Source organism: Arachis hypogaea, chromosome 19, assembly GCF_003086295.3.
Source record: "Arachis hypogaea cultivar Tifrunner chromosome 19, arahy.Tifrunner.gnm2.J5K5, whole genome shotgun sequence".
NCBI classification, from domain to species: domain Eukaryota; kingdom Viridiplantae; phylum Streptophyta; class Magnoliopsida; order Fabales; family Fabaceae; genus Arachis; species Arachis hypogaea.
In genome coordinates this window covers 357,759-377,810 of record NC_092054.1, presented here as the reverse complement: position 1 = coordinate 377,810, position 20,052 = coordinate 357,759, and the positions used below count along the sequence as shown (strand labels likewise).

The 20,052-nt window shown below is 32.2% G+C and overlaps 3 protein-coding genes across 4 annotated transcripts; 2 read left to right on the top strand and 1 right to left on the bottom strand.

The window, feature by feature from the left end:
- Nucleotides 1-2,135: 2,135 nt before the first annotated feature.
- LOC112752053 (ankyrin repeat domain-containing protein 2B) lies at nucleotides 2,136-5,848 on the top strand. Of its 2 annotated transcripts, XM_025801431.3 has the most exons (9): nucleotides 2,136-2,606; nucleotides 2,709-2,749; nucleotides 3,096-3,238; nucleotides 3,735-3,944; nucleotides 4,044-4,192; nucleotides 4,275-4,443; nucleotides 4,970-5,062; nucleotides 5,207-5,346; nucleotides 5,432-5,848. In XM_025801431.3, exons 2-9 carry the CDS (start codon nucleotides 2,716-2,718, stop codon nucleotides 5,529-5,531), a joined length of 1,038 nt encoding a protein of 345 aa, XP_025657216.1. In that variant the 5' UTR covers nucleotides 2,136-2,606; nucleotides 2,709-2,715; the 3' UTR covers nucleotides 5,532-5,848. The 2 variants fall into 2 exon arrangements, with proteins under 2 accessions (XP_025657216.1, XP_072084781.1); XM_072228680.1 differs by having other exon boundaries at nucleotides 2,142-2,749.
- Nucleotides 5,849-8,493: 2,645 nt separating this feature from the next.
- On the top strand, nucleotides 8,494-12,046 carry LOC112752055 (ankyrin repeat domain-containing protein 2B). Its single transcript, XM_025801435.3, has 9 exons — nucleotides 8,494-8,752; nucleotides 8,837-8,884; nucleotides 9,618-9,871; nucleotides 10,132-10,341; nucleotides 10,417-10,565; nucleotides 10,671-10,833; nucleotides 11,025-11,117; nucleotides 11,432-11,571; nucleotides 11,703-12,046. Exons 2-9 carry the CDS (start codon nucleotides 8,851-8,853, stop codon nucleotides 11,800-11,802), a joined length of 1,143 nt encoding a protein of 380 aa, XP_025657220.1. The 5' UTR covers nucleotides 8,494-8,752; nucleotides 8,837-8,850; the 3' UTR covers nucleotides 11,803-12,046.
- Nucleotides 12,047-13,861: 1,815 nt separating this feature from the next.
- On the bottom strand, nucleotides 13,862-17,072 carry LOC112752056 (COP9 signalosome complex subunit 6a). Its single transcript, XM_025801436.3, has 8 exons — nucleotides 16,502-17,072; nucleotides 16,321-16,414; nucleotides 16,171-16,232; nucleotides 15,978-16,056; nucleotides 15,632-15,724; nucleotides 14,963-15,063; nucleotides 14,462-14,517; nucleotides 13,862-14,271 (listed from the first exon to the last, which is right to left on the bottom strand). The coding sequence occupies exons 1-8, from the start codon at nucleotides 16,856-16,858 to the stop codon at nucleotides 14,190-14,192; spliced, it is 924 nt and encodes a 307-aa protein (XP_025657221.1). The 5' UTR covers nucleotides 16,859-17,072; the 3' UTR covers nucleotides 13,862-14,189.
- Between the last annotated feature and the right edge of the window lie 2,980 nt (nucleotides 17,073-20,052).

Genomic DNA, 20,052 nt, shown 5'->3' with positions numbered 1-20,052 from the left:
TTATTCCATGAAATATATAAAAATGCCTTCTATATGAATACTCGAGTTTTTTTCATGGATTGTAAATTTTAATATTGCCATGTTCATTTATTTATCAAATATAAGTAAATTAACAACTTAAGGTAGAGACTAATAGCATATGAAAAATAAAGAATAAAGAAGAAAAACAAAAATAGCGGTACATGGGAGTGTGTGCCATATACAAACAACACGAAACAAAACACTGCGTAGTAGTAGCACGTGCCAAATTTTACCAAACTTACCAAGACACATTAATTAAGCTTTTTAAACCATGAATCACTAACACTTCGTTGAGTTATCGTGTCTACGTTAGATATATTTTGGACACGATATTCATCGACACTCGTTCGATACGTGTGTCAGCTATATCCAACCATATCTTAATAAAAAATAAAAAATTAATAAAAAGTAAAAAATTATTCTCTGGACACATTTAGACACACCTAAATACCATCACGTATCAGCGTATCCAATCTTATTCTTAACATATATTCTTGAAATAACTTTAAATATAGTATATATTATTATTTACTAAAACAAAAAATATTTTAAATACTTGATATAATTAAAATAAGATAAATAATTATAAAAATTAATTTATATTTTATATGTATACGTGTCCTCGTGTCTTATAAGATTTTAAAATTTACGTGTCGACGTATTCTGTGTCGTGTGTATCTCGTGTCCATGTCAATATATCATAGCTTTTAAACCTTAGAAAAAGGTGATTCAGACTTACAATGTCAAACCATGTCTAAATTTCCTCTTTAATGTAGCTAGAAAAAAAAAAGAAATTATTATATGAAGTGATATATTAATATAGGTCAGTCACCAAAAAAAATATTAATATAGGTCAAGGAGTTTTTTTTTTAATGTAGGTGAAGGAGTTCATTTATACGTTCGTTTCTCAGGTTATCAAATAAAGCATGAGTTGTTTAAGAAATTGACACTGAAACGTTTAAATAATTGAAAGAAAAAACATGCATTTTTATATTTGAAGTCAAATTAAGATTTCACATGAATTAAACAAGACAATCTTCATGATTTCTTCAATGCACTTAAATTTGTTTATTTGCATAAATTGTTATTGACTTATTGACTAAGTATAGACATTATTATATGAAGAGTTAGACACTTCATAACATATATTGATCATTCTCAAATGTAAATAGGGTATATATGCTTAATTTGAGGAATGTATTACTCATAATATGTAAAAAGTTGTTTATGAGAAAATGAAAATGAGCATCGAAGTTTGAATTATCTTCTTTGGATGACATATTAATCAAACGGGCTCTAAAAACTTCATTCATTTTTCTATGTATTTAATTATTATTATTTAGCTAAACCCTTATTATATGATTCGTTTAATATGAATAAATAATTTTGATTTTTTATTTTTGCCGATTTTTAATGGAAAATCGTGTAATCAAAGACTTCGAGGTTGGAAAGGTCCATTCCATAGAGTAGATATTGACAAGGTTTAGCCCAAAAAAAGATTTTTCATTAAACTAACCGATGATTGAGTGAAATAATAAACACTTATTCTTTCTAATTGGTGATTTTAACTTTAAATCATGAATATAAATTTTTTTTATAGTATCTTTAAATGAGAACAACTAAAAAACCAAAAGCATATCAGCAAAAAATCAGTCAAAATATGTTTGGCCTCCATGAAAAATTGGGTTTTGGTTTGTGCTCTGTGATCTCAGGAGCAGTTTTCAAACATATTATTCAAAAAGTGATTCTAATTAAACGATTTTGTTTACTTTTTGGCTGATCACCTTTTGGTTCCATATACTTTTCCTCTTTAAATTTGATAGATTAATCTGTCTGAATCTTATATGTTACACGTTTTTAAGATCTCGTTTTTAAGATATGCAAAGTAATGTATTATACAAGGTAAAAACTCAGGTGAAGTCGACTTCACATGAAGTTGATATCTGATAACCGTTAGATGAAAATTTAGTCAAATCAGTCAAATTATCTAACAGCTCTCAGATATCAACCTTACGTCAAGTTGATTCCACCTGAATTTCTACCATTATACAATTATTATTTGTTACACGTAAATGTAATTTCTTTATTTTATTGTTATTATCAAAAGACAAGTTATTATTGTTATTGAAAAGAGGAGCTTCGCTGGAAGAAAATGGAGGAAACAGTGTTGGCAGCAAAGTGAGCCATTCATTTGAGAAGATGACGATGAAGATTGTGGGCCCCACTCTCTTTGTCCACACACGCCATTCTCTATCCATCCATCGCTCCCTATTTTCCATTTCATTTTCCACTTCCAATCTCCAAATACAATTAACTTAAACAATAAACATGTAAGAAAATTTCTAAGTGTTCCGTCGTACTGGTGTTTCAGTTATTTTTAACCGTTGATCTTAATTATAAAAAATATATATAATATATATAATTAAGATCAATGGTTAAAAATGATTTATACACCGGTACATGATCCACTTGAAAATCTTCCAAACATATATTCATATTTATTTACTACCAACTACTTATTTATTTATTTTATTTTATTTTCCATTGAAACACAGTTAGTACCTTATCTCCCTGCTTGTACTCAGGTTTCAACTCTCAACCTCTTCAATTTCAATACTCTCTCTCTCTTTCTCTCTCTCACAGGTTCATCTTCGATTATCTAAATATCTCTTTGCCTTTTGTGTCAGCTAAATTATGGCTTCGAACCCTGAAAAGGATATTCCTGCTGGTATGTTTATCCCTCCCTCCGCTCTTTTTTCTGCCTCCAATTACAAGTGGATTTATAGTTCTTTCATACACAAGGGATTTGAAGTTTTAAACTATGCTCTTGAATCTTGATAGATGATGCATAAGTCATATTAAGTTATATATTTTTCTGTTTAGATGTGTGAACTTGGAATTGGAATCTTAGAATTGTTGTACATGAATTACCAGATGTGTTTGCATTTGTATGTAGGTTTCACAAAGATATTGGAGTTGCAGTCATTTATCAATACAAAATACTTGCTTGATAAAATTTTGACTTTTGGTTGATGAATCTTTACCAAAAAATTAACATGTTGAGATTTTCTTAGATGACAAAGCTGGCACAGCAGAGAACACAAATCCCAAGGATGAAACATCCTCTGCAGATTCACAGGCTGGACGAACTTCTGGACCCGCAACTGGGTTTCCAGCCAACCCTTTCGATTTCTCTGCCATGTCTGGTCTTCTCAATGTATATCACTGTCTCCTTTCTTTTTGTATTTTGTCATATGCTTATATCTATCATACCTTTTGTATTTATTGATATTATGGCTATTTTATACGATGAGTATGATTTTTGGATGCACATTTGAGCATGTCACTGCTTATTCTGAGTTTGCTGTTTTCATCAATTTGTGTCTTTCCAAGCCTATGGTTGGAGTGCCATGATTTATAAGGGAAAGAAAATCTGAACTTTTTCAGTGATCTTACTGTTGGCACTGAAACTTAAGTAGTTATTCCAAATTCATATATTCTATGTGCACTCCAAAATCTATCACCAAATTCAAATACAAAACACACATTGAAAGTATGTTGAAATCAAATCATTTTACAATTCCGTTGTGTTCCAAACACACCCTTAAGGTTTGTCTGTAATTGAAATCCATTCATGAATCTCAAAGAATTTGTATTCCATAATTGCTATTTCTTGATAAGCGCTTACTAATACTAAAATGCGGAATTCATAGGATCCAAGCATCAAAGAATTGGCTGAACAGATAGCAAAAGATCCATCATTCAATCAGATGGCTGAGCAGCTTCAGAAGAGCTTTCAAGGTGCACCACAGGAGGGTATCCCCAACTTTGATAATCAGCAATATTATCAAACCATGCAACAAGTTATGCAGAATCCTAATTTTATGACCATGGCTGAACGTTTGGGTAATGCATTGATGCAGGTATTTGTTATTTATTAAACTTCTCCATTGTATTCTTTGTTCCATGGCAGTATTTCCAGTTATAAAATGTATATATGCCGTTTCATGTCTATTTTGCAGGATCCATCAATGTCTGCCATGCTTGAAAGTTTTACAAATCCAACAAACAAAGAACAGCTTGAAGAGAGAATGGCACGCATCAAGGACGATCCATCTTTGAAACATATCTTAGACGAGATAGAGAACGGCGGTCCTGCTGCTATGATGAAGTTTAGACACTAACATATCTTTCTGTTATCTTCTAGTGTTTTTAAAATTTCGATATGTTTTGAAGTGATAAATTTCATGCAGATACTGGAATAACGAGGAGGCTTTACGGAAGTTGGGGCAAGCAATGGGCCTTCCAACTTCTGCAGATGCAGCTGCTTCTGCTGAAAATCCAGGGGCAGATGAGACTGAAGATGTGGGAAATGAAGATGAATCACTTGTTCATCACACTGCTAGTATTGGTGATGTGGAGGTACTATGTCAATACAACACTTTCTGTATATGTACACATGCTTTGAACCTTTTTGCCTTCTTTTAAAGAATCATGAATATTTATGTTTTGGTTGTATTATCCTCAAAATTCCTTCCACTTTCATTTCTTATGTTATTTGAAAAGAATTCCTCTTGTAAGGTTGTGGAGGGAACAAAGAAATAGTCTAAGTAGGAACTTGGATATTATTTCATTTTCTGAATCCTGTAGGTTAAAACCTTCTAATTTTCTATACACCAACCCCGTGTTAAATTAATGGAAATCAGGTGTGTATTAAGTTTGTATTTTGCATATCATTCTGTAGCAATGGGTTGTTTGCTTAATTTCTTTTGTTAACTTTGAAGGAACATAAACTAAACAGAACTAAAATTGTCTGTATTATTGAGTGTTTATTTGATTGTTAACCTTCATGCAGCTGATCTTATATTGTCCAATTCAGCCATTGTTGTATCTGGGCATAATTTGAAAAAAAAAAATTTGACAGCTAACATTTTATTTAATCAAATAGGGCTTGAAAAATGCACTAGCCTCTGGTGGCGACAAGGATGAAGAAGATGCCGAGGGAAGAACTGCTTTACATTTTGCATGTGGATATGGCGAGGTATACTAGTATTAAAGTTCCTCCTTGGTTCTCTCCTACAAAGCTGCACACACAAAATAAAAGAGAATCAGGAATGTAAATTTTATGACTATCATTAGGCTCTTGCTTTCTATGGCTTAACGGACACTGTTGATATGATTCCAGGTGAAGTGTGCACAAGTTCTGATTGAGGCTGGAGCAAAAGTGGATGCTTTGGATAAGAATAAGAACACAGCTCTTCATTATGCAGCTGGCTATGGCAGGAAGGAGTGTGTTGCCCTACTCCTTGAAAATGGTGCTGCAGTGTAAGTATCAAGTATAATTAGTCTTTTCAGATTGTGCTTAATTAGTATAATTTGTTTGTCCTTAATTACCTCTTTCAATTTGCAGTACTCTCCAGAACATGGACGGTAAAACTCCTATAGATGTTGCGAAGCTAAACAATCAAAGTGATGTCTTAGAGCTGCTTGAAAAAGATGCTTTCCTGTAGTTGTAAGCCATAATGAATGCCATGTTGTAAGCAACAAAGAAAAAAGTGGGAAAAAAAAAAGAAGGGAAATGAGAGGAAAAGTTGCCATGTGAGTGATATGATATCTTTTGGTTTTATCCAAGTTTAATTTGTTGTGTGTAAAAACTATATTGATTCCTTTGCAAGTGTTGGATGTCAGTCCATCATAAAATTTGATCTCTCTGTAACTTGTTATGCATGGATTGTGTTACACTGCATGCTTTTGTAGTATTTTGTAGTATTCATCCTTGATACCTAATGCGTTCATGAATAAATTAGCTCGAGATTTATAAGAGTAATTTTATAGTTTTTTAATAAAAGAAAATAGTAGTTACTACAACAAATATGTTTATGATAACAATAATAGTTTGGATATAATTCAAAGCTTCAAAACTAATGTTAAACAACATTGAAGAGAACTTTTAGAGTAAGGCTTGGTTTGGTAAAGTTTTTTGAAGAGGTGTTTATGTTTTCTGTTACGATGGGTAACTGGAGATTATTGGGTTGAATTAGTTTGGCTGGCCCAATCGTCTGAATGAGGAAGTATCCAAGCGGATTGATGATCCAAGGTCCCGTCCGACTTCGGTATGAGAGAATGGGGGGTGATACCTGCAAAGACACTCCGATGCCAAAGTCAGCAAAGGGAGCAAAACAAATCTAGAGAGTATTGGGCTTCTGAGATACCTGAGAAATGTCAGTGTATTTATAGTGGTGAACCCATAACCACCGTTGGTCTAGTTCCGTTATTTATGGGGAGTAACCGTCCCTTTATCTTAGGGAGGTTGAGATATGGCTCCAGGAAGTGGGTAGAGAGATTTTAGGGGCAGTTACTCATTTGAATGGGTGTTTATCTGCCAGCTAATCTTCGTCCCGACTTCTTTAGAGCAAGTCGTGGTAGGGACCGACTTCGTGGGGTGAAGGTCGATGTAGGGTGAGGCTCAATCCTTTGGATTGGGCCTTTCGTTTGGACCTGGGTCTTATCATTGGGTCAGGGTATGAACACTTTCTAAAAGCTGTTATTTTGTATTTGGTAAATAAAAAAGATGGCAAATGATTCGATGGTCCCAAAACGTTTGGACCATTAAATGATCCTATAACAAAACATGTTTTTTAAGTTTTTTTAATAATTGTTAAATAGTCCTTTTCTAATTTTAATTACAAATTAATCCCATATATTTTATTTAATTATAAAAACTATTTTTATTTTATAAATTTTTATTTTATCATTAATCTATTATGTTTATTAACAATAAAAAAGAAAAACAATAACGAATTCTATTGATCGTAATAAACTTTTTGGCTATTTCAATCGATTAAAAGATTATATTTGATCCGTGACGTTCGTACAGGGCTCTGAAATCATGTTTCTTTGAAAATCAATCAATTGGATTATCAAAACAATCGATTGAATTTCAGATTTCCATAACTCAATCGATTGGACTACAGGTTGTTATCACAAAACAATCGATTGAAAATTGCAAGACAACATGGTTTTCGCTCGCAAAAATCAATCGATTGGTTATATTAAACGCCTGGGTTTTTAATAATTCAATGAGGTCTCACAATTCAATCGATTGGTTGTGTTACCCAATCTATTGAAGTCATCAAAACAACCAATCGATTGAATTGTGAGACCTCAGGTTGTTTTGAAACATTTAATTGATTGGGTAGTATAAGCAATCGATTGAATTAAAAACCCACATTTTAGTCGTTGTTCAATGGATTGGTAATATGACCAATCGATTGATTTTTGCAAAAACCATGCTCCCTTGTAATTTTTAATCGATTGTTTTGTGATAACAATCCAATCGATTGAGTTATGGAAACCTGAAATTCAATCGATTGTTTTGATAATCCAATCGATTGGTTTTCAAATAAACACGATTTTACAGCCCTGGATGAACGTCACGGATCAAATATAATCTTTTAATCGATTGGAATAGCCAACAAATTTATTACGATCAATGGAAGATCTAATTCGTTATTGTTTTTGTTTTTTATTGTTAATAAATATAATAGATTAATGATAAAATAAAAATTTATAAAATAAAAAATAGTTTTTATGATTAAATAAAATATATGGGATTAATTTGTAATTAAAATTAGATAAGAACTATTTATCAGTTATTAAAAAACTTAAAAAACATGTTTTATTATGGGACTATTTAATGGTCTAAACGTTCTGGGACCATCGAATCCGGTGCCATTATGTTAACTAATTTTAAATTTAACGTTTACATTTGTCTATTATAATATTTTTAAATTTTAAAAGCTATTTTATCAAACGTAATTGTTATTATTTGTATTTATTGAAAACTATTTTTAATTTAATTTACCAAATATAAATGTTATAACTTTTAAAAAATCATCTTTTAAAAATTAGTTTTATAAACTACTTTTAAAAAATAAAAGTTTTATCAAACTAAACCTAAATACATTATTATTGGTAAGGGTAACTTACCATACAATAAAACTTGAGAATATATTCTTTAGTGATAAAAGTTGACAAAAATCATAATAGTGTGATATATAAATTTTCCACACTAATTTGAAAGATGATACTTAATAAAATACATAACAGAAAAAATGAATAGATTAAAATTATGAGAGTTTGTTCTATACAAATACTAACAATGTAAAAAGTTAATTTCTTTTTTGTAATTAAATTTTACTGTAGGATTATAGTAACAATGAGAGGAATTAGGTCAAGAAGTAATAGTTCAAATGGCATAGTCTTCCCATACTCAATTAAGAGGTTGCGAGTTTGAGTCTCCATATCTTTGATAAAAAAAAAAAACAATGAGAGGAATTAGAATTAGAATTAAATAGAAATTACAATATTTAATATTTATCACTGTTAAAATTAGAAATTAATTTTGACGTGAGAGGATGTGGGTAACAGAGAATCACATGATATAGAGTTGGCCATTCATATGACAGAAAAGTTGAATTTTGAGGGCCCAATCCATATCATTATCATATTCACCTCTCTCTCTCTCTCTGTTTCAGCTGTTCAGCTCAGTAAAACAACTTAACAACAGTAATTAATAATTAATAAATAATATACTCGTCGCTTTAGTCTGAAACCTTCAAACCCTCAAAACTTAGGGGTTTGGTTTTGTTTCGCTTCCATTGTGTCTCACTCACTCTTCGCTTTCAATTCATCCATTCCCAATTAGAATCAGAATCAGAATCAGAATCAGGTCTCAGCTTCGAACCCTCTTTCCTTACTTATAATTTGATCTTCATTCTAATCGTACCCTAATATCTCCTTCTCTTTGTTTCAGCTGCTTCTTCCGCTATGGCTTCCACTTCCCAAAAGGAAATTATTTCTGGTTATACATCTATTCCTATTCCTATTTCATTTCTGTGTTGTTCGCGGCGCACCGCGGTTTCTAGATTTGTAGCTGTAATTACATCTGTATCAGTTTCTAATTTCACACTTTGTTATTGGATTCGTTTCTTTCTTCCCCCAATTCCGTGATATTTTTTTTTTTTAATATATTCCAAGTCGAACTTTGCTCCATGGTTTTTCCATTCTTTGTTTCTCTGTAGATTGTGAAAATCAATTCATTATGCTTGTTGTGCATCGAATTTAGGATATGGCTTTGGTAAAAATTTTCCTGCATTATTAGGATACGATCATACGAAGACTGGCAATTTTGGCATTTACTTTGGTAATTGAAAGTCTCTATATATATACGCACATAAGTTTATGAAATCAAAACTAGAGAGGAAATTAGTATTACCTCTTGGTTCTTCTGGCTCCCTTCTCGTTTCTTTCATGATTTTATAATACCTGCTCTTATTACTTAGGATCTGTTTTTGTCTACCGTTTCCTTTTAGTGGAAACCACCATGTGAACGTTCTATTCCATTTTGTTAATTTTTTTGTTATTTTGTATGTGTATGTGTGTCTGGTGTGTGTTTCTCGTTTGTATATTTCCTAGATTGTTATCGTTAATCTCTCCTCACCATTCAATTGTTTTTGTACTTACAATGTTAAATAACTGTCTTAGGTTTTGGATCTTAAATTGCGTTAGTTTAACACGGGTGAATATTTTATTAGATGGCAAGGCTGCTGCAGCAGAGAAGAAAAATTCCAAGGATGAAACATCTTCGAAAGATTCACAGGGAGGACAAAAAGCTGCTTCTGAATCTTTTGTTTGTTTAGATGACAAGGCTGCTGCAGCAGAGAATAAAAACTCCAAGGATGAAACATCTTCGAAAGATTCACAGGGAGGACAAAGAGCTACTTCTGGATCTGCACCTGGGTTTCCACCCAATCCTTTTGATTTCTCCGCAATGTCTGGTTTGCTCAATGTATGTCATTGTCTCTTTTATTTTGATATTGTACTATATATGTTATGTCTGCTGGAATTAGGAAAAGATTGGCCATGTTATTGTTAATGAGCATTTTCATTTCACTTTCTGGGTATGTTCCATCTTATAGAAAATCTTATTTTTGTACATGCCAGTTTTTTGGATCTTAGTGTGCATTGTTTTGAAGCCAATAGTGAGACAACAATATAAACCATGCATTTCAAGTCCATATTACTAATGCTAAAATCCGGAATGCATAGGATCCAAGTATCAAGGAACTGGCTGAGCAGATAGCAAAAGACCCATCGTTCAATCAAATGGCTGAGCAGCTTCAGAAAACTTTTCATGGTGCAACACAGGATAGTATCCCTAGCTTCGATAATCAGCAATATTATTCTACCATGCAGCAGGTGATGCAGAATCCTAACTTCATGACCATGGCTGAGCGCCTGGGTAATGCATTGATGCAGGTATTTATAAACTCCCTGTACTCTGTTATATAAAATATCTATTGGTTGATAACATATCTATACTGGCTATCTCAGGATCCATCTATGTCTTCCATGCTTGAAAGTCTTACTAGTCCTTCAAATAAAGATCAGCTTGAGGAGAGAATGGCACGCATAAAAGAAGATCCATCTTTGAAGCATATTTTAGATGAGATAGAGACTGGTGGTCCTGCTGCTATGATGAGGTTTAGATGGCAAAATTTCTTATCTTTTTGGCCATTTCCAAATTTCTATCAGTTCACTGTTTTCTGAATTTTAAATAGTTTCTGAAGTGTTTCTCTTTTGTGCAGATATTGGAATGATGAGGACGTTTTGCGGAAGTTGGGACAGGCCATGGTGCCAAATTCTGGAGAAGCAGCTGCTTCTGCTGAAAATGCTGTGCCAGATGAGACAGAAGATGTGGGTGAAGATGAATCAATTGTTCATCAAACTGCTAGTGTCGGTGATGTGGAGGTACTGCAACCCCCCCCCCCCCCTCCTTTCTCTGTGTGTGTGTGTGTTTGTGTATAGAATCAATTTTGCCATTTGGAGGAAATCATATATATATATATATATATATATATTAAGTTCATGCATTTTTTTTATTATTCTGGGTATGATTTAGCAAGCTATATGAGAACTAAAACTTTACACATTTCAATTAGGGCTTGAAAAATGCTCTAGCCTCTGGCGCTGACAAGGACGAAGAAGATTCAGAGGGAAGAACTGCTTTACATTTTTCCTGTGGATATGGAGAGGTATGCTAATATGCAGTAAAATACTCTCTCATCTTTTACATCTTATTTTCTTGTTTCTTGTAAATTTGTAATTTTGGTAGCAATGGAGGATTTAAAGCATTGGTGGTTGTGGTTTGTGGTAAAGGGGGTAGCTAGTGGCAATAATAGCCGTGGAGTGTGGATGGTGCTATATGGTACTGACATTCTCTGAGCTTCCTGTTTCTTCTAAGTTGTGTGAGAAGCAAAGGAAACCTCATCGGAAACTAGAAGTTTAGGGTTATAGCTAAGCTCTTCTATGACTGAAATCTGAAATGATGCTCTTGATATTACTCCAGGTGAAGTGTGCACAAATTCTCCTTGAGGCAGGCGCAAAAGTAGATGCTTTGGATAAGAATAAGAACACGGCTCTACATTATGCAGCTGGTTATGGCAGGAAGGAATGTGTTGCCCTTCTCCTTGAAAATGGTGCTGCAGTGTAAGTAATGTCAGATTATCGCTTTTGATAATTTCCAACTCTTCATGCCAATTTAATAAACTATGTGCACAAATGGATACAATCTTTAAATTGTTCATCCTACTTTGTTTCTTATCTCGTCCAATATGCAGTACTCTCCAGAACATGGACGGGAAAACTCCTATTGATGTTGCGAAGCTAAACAATCAAAATGATGTTCTAAAGCTGCTCGAAAAAGATGCTTTCCTGTAATGGCAAGGCACAGTGGCATGCGATCACCAAGTAGGAAAAAGAAACCGAGAGTAAAAGAGAGGCATCATCATGACTTTTACTTTTGGCAAATATTTCGGTGTGTTAAAACTAAATTCCTTTTAGACGATGGGATTACACCGCGAATTTTTTTTTATTTAAATATATCTATGTAAACTTGTAATGCATGGGTTGTTGCACTGCATTATTTTTACGTAGTGGCATGAAGAAATTATTTTTGTGGTTAGTTCATATCGACTACTTGTTTTCATTTGCAAAGTTCTAGTGAGACTGTCTCCCATTCAATCAACAATGAGAAAGAAAAGGGATTAGGAAAAAAGTTTTTTAAAGTTTGGAATATTTCGATCTACTGCGTGTTTTGAACCTAAAATGTTAATCTTTTTAAGAATTCCCAGCTAATATAAAGTTATTCAAAAATGTTACATGAATACAAAAAATTAATTGTTAAAATAGTTAGTATGTATTTGTATATAAATATATATAATTTATTTTTAACGTGTATTTTATATTTTAATATGTATTTTAGTTGATTAAGTTATTGGCTAAATTTTTATGGGAATCACGCGGATAAAGATATTTAAAACGTTTTTTTCTAAAGATATTTTTTTAGTAATTAAAATTCAATATATATAATTGATTAAATTGTGTTATTTTTGGTAAAATTAGATCAAACAAATTAATTTGGCCAAAAAATCGATGAACTAAATTTTGAACCGATTTAAATTAATATTTTTTATAAAAAATAATTATAATATCTTTATTATAGAAAATGACAAAATACTCATTATTATTATTTTATATATATATATATATATATATATATAATTTTAGCCATTTGCTATAATAGGAGTATTATAGTTATTTCTCAAAAAAAATATTAATTTAGATTGGTTTAAAAATTGGTTCTCGATTTTTTGGCCAAATCAGTTTGTTCGATCTAATTATGACAGAAATAATACGATTTATTCGATTATATATATTAAATTTTAATTGGTAAAAGTTATCTTTTAAAAAAGACGTTTTAGACGTCTTTATCTGAATGACCCCAATTTTTATATACATGTAATATAATTATACAACAATGCATACAAAAATCTACCATCCTAAATTCCTTATCATCTCATCATACATGTCAATTTTTTTTTTTTTTAACCAAAGATATGAGACTCGAACCCGCAACCTCTTAATTGAGTATGGGGAGACTATACCATGTGAGCTATTACTCATTGGCATCATACATGTCAATTTATACTAATACATAATGTCATATATATCTTGTATTTTGTATATAGTTTGTATTGTTTAAATTTATTTGTTCAAATTTATTCGTATCTTAATTTCAGTTATTTCAAATTTAATATAATTTTAATTTATCAAGCACGCACACTTTGTTGAGTTATCGAGTCTGCATATTGGACACATTTCGGACACGACACTCATCGACATTCATCTGACATACATGTCTGTCGTGTCCAACTGTATCTTAATAAAAAATAAAAAATTCTTCTTCAGATATACTTGGACACACTTAAATACTATCACGTGTCAACATGTCTAATTTTATTCTTAACATGTATTCTTAAAATGAATTTAAAAATAATATATATTATTATTTATTAAAACAAAAAATATTTTAAATACTTTTATATATTTAAAAGAAGATATTAAAAATAATTTTTTAATACCAATAAAATATCAAAAATTCATTATAATTTATTTAAAAATACTTTATATTTTATATACATGTCATGTCCCGTATCTTATAAAATTTTAAAATTCGTGTATCCGCGTATCCATGTCCATGCATCATAGATTTTAATTAAAATGACCGTTAATATTAACTTTATACTTTCTAAAAATTGTATATCTATAGTTTTTATTTTTAAACCATATTATAATATTTGCTCTCTTAAATATATTCAATTTTATTGTACAGGATAAGTTACAAAAGTAATATAAAGTATATCATTTTTAGTCATTTTGTATTCCATGATCATCCAAACAATTCTCTTTTTTCTCAAAATCAAGATTGACAAAAATGTATCCAAACACAAATTACATTAACATCAATTCAATTTTAATCAAAATTAATTCCGTAAAAGCACATTTATACCATCCCTTTGCAAACATTAATCCAAATACGTATTTAGTAAACCACTTTTACAGGAACCCAGAAACAAAATACTATTTTCCTCTTCCGCTACAGGGCACCAGTACATGTAACTTCCTACTTTCCTTACCTCTGTTCCCTTAGAATCTGAGCAATTACTAAAACACTGATAATTCATGTTTAAGCAGCAGATAGAGGGGGGAACACTACATCTACAGACTTTGAAAAAGACGACCAGATATGAGCAACCAAGTAGCTTTCACATAAAAGCAGTTCGTCCACCCCTTCTGCTATGCCTGTCGTATGCAGTATTGAATTTGTCCACCAATTCATTCATTGTACTGCAGGAATGACAAGGAAGTTATATCAAAATGAAAAAGCTATTATTGATACAAGGTTATACTTAACTGAAAATTATTTAGGAGCAATTTAGGAATTAGGGAAGGAGAGAAAAGGGGGGGGGGGGGGGGGACATCAACCACAATTACAAAAGCTGAAAGAAAAATGAAGACAGTTGCAATTACGTCATACCTTGAGCAGTTGGTCAACATTGCAAGGTAGCTAATCAATAAAGTGTCGTTGTATTCCTAAAAGGGAAAGAAGATAACATAAGCATCAGAATTTTACATAAGTAATTAATTATGCTACCTTAATCATGATATTGATATTGAGCCCACAACCATATGAAACCTTACCCCTATCCTTACTTATAAACAACTTTAACATCAGTATATGGCAATATTCTAAAATTTCCATGTCCTCCAAGACCAAGAGTCCTCATGTAATTGCAATGGTGCCTTAACTCTACCTCTTTCAACAAATAAATTGGCACAACTAGCATGAAAGAATTGATTAATCATCATAATATAAACCCAACTTCCTTTCTCTTATGGCAGACCAAAGCACATGCATATTTTAGTGACGCTCTCAGGCAAAAAATATATCCGGCAAAATTGGGTCTATCACTGCTTATTACTATTCTATACATAATGCATGCTCCCTAGTCCAAATTTGATAAAGTAATCTACTCACCATTAAGAAATCATCTTGAAATTTCCCAGATTCAATAGCAGGCAATCTTCTCAGGAGACTTGACACTTGTCTTAACAGTGAATTTTCACAAGGAACATCACCTGCATTTTAAACAAAGGTTGAAACAATAGTTACTACTGGAAGTTTCAACATATGTGGATCATGTATGATAATATTGTTCAAGCCAGAAACAGAAATACTTCCCATGGAAACACTGTGCACCTATTAACTTGAACGTGGCTTAGCAAACTAGTTGAGTGTTGAATTCGCTTAAATATGTGATAAATAAAAACTTCAAAATTAGATTTTTCTTAGCAGAGATTAAGCTACATAAATGGCAGAATGCAGATAGACCAATAGAAAATCCTACTAGTAAATAAGTACCCCCCCCCCCTTTTTTTTTTCCCAAAGAAAATGATTACTTTATGAATTGATGACTTTGATCCTAAATCTTATCCAGCTAATTGTTGCATGTCAAAGATTTTATTTATGCCACATCTCTTTACCAGAATAGATAAATAACTACATGAAAATTAAAAACTTTGTTATTTATTATGACTGAATAATTTAAAAATATGATATTTTTATATAAGTGGGAAAGTTTTCCAATAATATTACTGAATATCTCATCATTAAATTCCAGTTTTTCACTAAAGAGTGCCCACATACCTTTTTGCATTGCGAGCAAATAGTGATGCAGCACCTTAATTCTGCTATGAAGCATTTTGATGGCACTGTGTATACCAGTAAGGTGAGCAGCCACTGTAAAAGGGACACAACATGGCATTAATTAGATGCAACTGTAAAAAAGCCAAGCTTTATCCCACTTGGAAGAGTCAGCCACATCTAAATTATAGTAAAGTTGGGCCTTCCTCTAGAGACATTAATTTGATTATCATCAAATTTGTTATGAAATATAACAATAACAGAAGCCAAACTTGTTTGTCTTAAAAATAGGCTTGCTGAGCAAATTAAAAACCATATTGGAAATTAAGGGTCAATGAGGAACCCTCACATTGTGTGGCCGCAGAACCACCATCCGACGGCTTAAGATGAGCAACATGGTCCACTGAGATCCGTTCAGCTTCGACAGTCTTCAACAGAACGAGAACAAGGGAAGAAGAAGGAGTAAATCTATGAACTTATTAAGGAGCATCAATCTAAAACATGAAAAACGAAAGGTAGCAAAACAGTCATGAAAACCGAACCTCAATAGTATAGCTGGAGCGAACAAAAATAAGTTGGGGAATTCCGTCTATAACATGCAGTTCTGCAAGCATCATTCAACAATAACACAGAAATCCATTCCTCAGTACATAAAAGACAATGAAAAAGCAAACGAATGACAACATACATACCGCTTTCAAAAATAGTGACAGGGAGGTCCCTCTGAGAATGATTGATGGAAGGGTTCAGGAGAACATAAACGGGACTCTCATTGATATCCATCAACTGTTAGGATTAAGGGGACAGTATAAAATCATGAACATATATTGAATTGAATTGAATTGAATTGGATTGGATTAGGGTAGGGCTTACAGCTTTGTGAATGTGCATGTCGGATTCGTGGGCGTCGGTGCCGGTGGAGTACCAACCGAGGATATAGAAGTGAGGGAAGACCTTCTTGTAGAGCTCCTGCTTCTTCTCGAGGAAGGCGCGGTCGAGGGAGTGGGTGGAAGAGTCGTAGAGGAGCTCGAAGCTGTTGAAGATCTCGACGGTGCGACCCTTCTGGACCCCTATGACGCCACCGTAGACCCGCGGAGCAGAGGAATTGGAAGAAGCATTGGAATTGGGAGGGTTGAGCTGCGACTTGACGCGAGTGTAGTGGTCGGAGATGTTCACGATCACCAATGGATGCACCTTGAACGTCAATCCGCTACTGGACGAAGACGCCATTGCTTCAATTAGGATTAGGGTTTCGAAAGAATGAATTAATTGGGGGTTTTAGGGTTCCTGTTGTATCATATTCAACTCACTAGTCACTACTCACTTGTACTGCTATCTTCTGTTACCCTCACCACACCACCCTTCCTAGTTCCTTCTTTCTACACGCTGCTTGTGTTTGCCTCGCCTCTAAAACAAAAAATTGATAATTCATAAGTAATAATTTAATTTCAAAAACAAATTATATCTTATTATGTATAAAATTGCCAGCTAGATTACTACAACAAATTGAATTATTCAGTATATGATAACAGTTCTTTTCTTTTTTTTTTTTGGACTTGAAATAACAGTTACACATTAGGGTTTTGCTAAAAAAAAAAGAATAAGAAGAGGAAAATAAAAAATGTACCTTTTTTTTGGGTACGGGAAGGGGGGAGTGAAACAAGAGAGACTGAAAAAACAAAACCAAGAAGAAATAACCAAAAAGCCCATTGGTCATTGACCTTTTAGGATATTGTATTTAGGCCGAAAAAGGGTGGAGACATTGTCATTGTCATTGTCATTGTCAACTAAAAAGACTAGAACAAAGGAAAGCCCAAAGAAGACTTGGGTTTCTTACAAAAAAAGTTTCCTAATGAATAGTCTTAGGAAAAAATACCAAAAAAAGTTTTCTAACATTCTCTTTTTTTTTTTTTTCAAAGATAAGGATATTCGAATTCGCAACCTTTTATATGAGTACGAAGAGACAATGCCATTTGAACTATAATTCATTGACCTAACGATGCTCTTCTTAGAAAAGAAAAAAGAGTGAATACTCCACCCGACCCCGGACAATTATTTCAAAAGGACAACGAGACCCCAAGAAAAAAAACATCCAATCCAGCTTCTGATATATTTTTTTGGGCTGATTAGTCCCTGTGTAAAAAAAAATAACATTGACTTTTTTTTTTGCACAGGGACCTCGTTGTCCTTTCGAGGTAATTGTCAAAGACCGGATTAAATTTTTTTTTGTCAAAAACCTCGTTGTCTTTCGAGGGGTTATTTTGAGTTTTTCTCGATAAAAAACAAACATCACGATTCTCTTAATTTAAGATCTAGCTCACGACAAAAAAAAAAAAAAAGAAAGTGCTAGCTCAAAATAAACTAAATTGTAATGTATAAAATTAAAATATTTAAAACCTTATCAAATATATGTAAACTGCAATTGCTTGGATTAACTTATTTCCATGTTTTAAACCTGGAAACAAAAATCCATATATGCCTTTGTGTAAAGTTAGAATGTAGCAAATACGCATAGTGAGCATAGACAAGATGTTGTCACATACATTACTTTCGTTTGTCGAATTAGCTTGGTATTAAACACCCGTAATATTTTTACTTCATTCAGATATCTTTCCTTTCAGGTTGGATTCACTTTCAGTAGGCAGATTCATTATTGAAGAATACGATATTACAATACAAGCACACGTATTTGTTTCTTAAATCTGTAGTCTTTTATCCGTATTTTCCCTTCTAATTCTAGTCAATATTTTTAAAAGGTAAATTTATTTGAAACTTATAATTCATTTAATTACCGAATTGAAACCTATTATTGGTAATAAAAGTTGAGTAATAAACAAAAATGATTTCTTCTGTACTTAAATTTAAGCAGAATTCGTTCATAGTGAAAGAATTGGGTTAGAAAGGGGATAATGTTCCCTAATATAATTGAAATTTGAAAACAAAAAAAAGAAAAGTCCACAAGAGATTTTTGGAGCGATGCGATTTCCTTAATAAAGTGGAAATCTAACACATAGATTTACTAATAATTAAAAATGATTGAGAGTAGTGGCAAGTGGAAGAAGATAAATCCAAATGTGAAGTTTGACTGAAGCAACAAGCTTTCATTGAGAACTGAAAATCTTGAGACGTGGGAGCGCCACCCCCAATCTTTCCCTAATTCCCGTAACTTGCCTTCTGCCTTCCTCTCTCTCTCTTTTCAAAAACAAATACTACTATAGTTATTAGTGAAAACCAGGTTTTACTTTTTTTTTCTTGATTCATTATTAATAGAGAATAATATAAAGCACTAATCATATTTTACTCTTACTTTAGTAGTGGTACTATGGCCGGTTTGGGTAACCAACTTAATTAAGCTCCTTTTGATAAAATAATTTAAACAATAAATGACTCTATTAAAAGTAACTTATAAATAAATTATTTTGTGTTTGAATTTTTAACTCGAAAAGTACTTATTTTATAAAAATGTGATGAAAAGTAGAAGTATTATGAGAGAAGTCATTTTTTTTAACTTCTCTATAAGCTCCTAAATAGCTTTTTAGAAAGTTGTAATTTGGTTTTGAAAATTACACCAGACATTAATACTACTACTTTTTATAAGTCAAAAGTTAAAAAAAGTTACTTCTAGAATTTTTCAAACGGGCCCTATATTAGCCAATAGTTTTGGAAAGTTTTAAAAGTAATTTTTTTGAATTTATGATTTATGAAAAGTAGTAATATTAATGTCTGATGCAATTTTCAAAATCAAATTGCAACTTTTAAAGAAGTTATTTAGGAGTTTATAGAAAAGTTAAAAAATTGACTTCTCTTATAACACAACTACTTTTTATCACATTTTTATAAAATAAAATACAAACACAAAATAATTTATTTATAAGTTATTTTTAATATAATTATTTATTGTTTAAATTATTTTGTCAAAAAGAGTTTAATTAAGTTGTTTATCCAAATTGGACCTAAATACTCATACTCATACTATATATTTTGATTACAATTCGAACGGTTCTCTGTTATTCTTCAAAATCAGAGATTGCAAGCAAGTGTGTTGTTTGTTTGTGTATGAGTAACAAATGGTGCCAAAAATAGCGTGATATTCATTTTACTGTTTTTGCTGATGCCCCACCATCAATATCTGTCTTGCATGAAACAACCCCGAAAATCTAGCAATTGTTTTTATTTAGCACAGTCCACACTTTAGACAATCTGAACATCGTACCTGCCATGCCATCACCACTGTCAAATTACCAAAAGGTATTTCGGCCTGTATCTGTATGACTGTATGAGTTGCAATTTTTTATTAAATTAAAATTAAATATTATTAGTGAAAAAAATGTTCCTTCTACGGCCCTTTGCGTGAAGAAGCAAGCTGCTGTTTGTACTTTGCGCTACACATGGTCTGCTCCACGTGTGTCTTACTCTTATCCTTC

Bases quoted from the DNA above. Each gene is read 5' to 3' on its own strand.
- LOC112752053 (XM_025801431.3), top strand. From the start codon at position 2,716: ATGGCTTCGAACCCTGAAAAGGATATTCCTGCTG. The intron at 4,444-4,969 runs GTACTATGTCAA...TTAATCAAATAG, and splicing joins CTAGTATTGGTGATGTGGAG to GGCTTGAAAAATGCACTAGC. The intron at 5,063-5,206 runs GTATACTAGTAT...ATATGATTCCAG, and splicing joins TTGCATGTGGATATGGCGAG to GTGAAGTGTGCACAAGTTCT.
- LOC112752055 (XM_025801435.3), top strand. From the start codon at position 8,851: ATGGCTTCCACTTCCCAAAAGGAAATTATTTCTG. The intron at 9,872-10,131 runs GTATGTCATTGT...CGGAATGCATAG, and splicing joins CAATGTCTGGTTTGCTCAAT to GATCCAAGTATCAAGGAACT. The intron at 11,118-11,431 runs GTATGCTAATAT...ATATTACTCCAG, and splicing joins TTTCCTGTGGATATGGAGAG to GTGAAGTGTGCACAAATTCT.
- LOC112752056 (XM_025801436.3), bottom strand. From the start codon at position 16,858: ATGGCGTCTTCGTCCAGTAGCGGATTGACGTTCAAGGTGCATCCATTG. The intron at 15,064-15,631 runs GTATGTGGGCAC...TTTAAAATGCAG, and splicing joins TTTGCTCGCAATGCAAAAAG to GTGATGTTCCTTGTGAAAAT. The intron at 14,272-14,461 runs GTATGACGTAAT...TCATTCCTGCAG, and splicing joins ATGTTGACCAACTGCTCAAG to TACAATGAATGAATTGGTGG.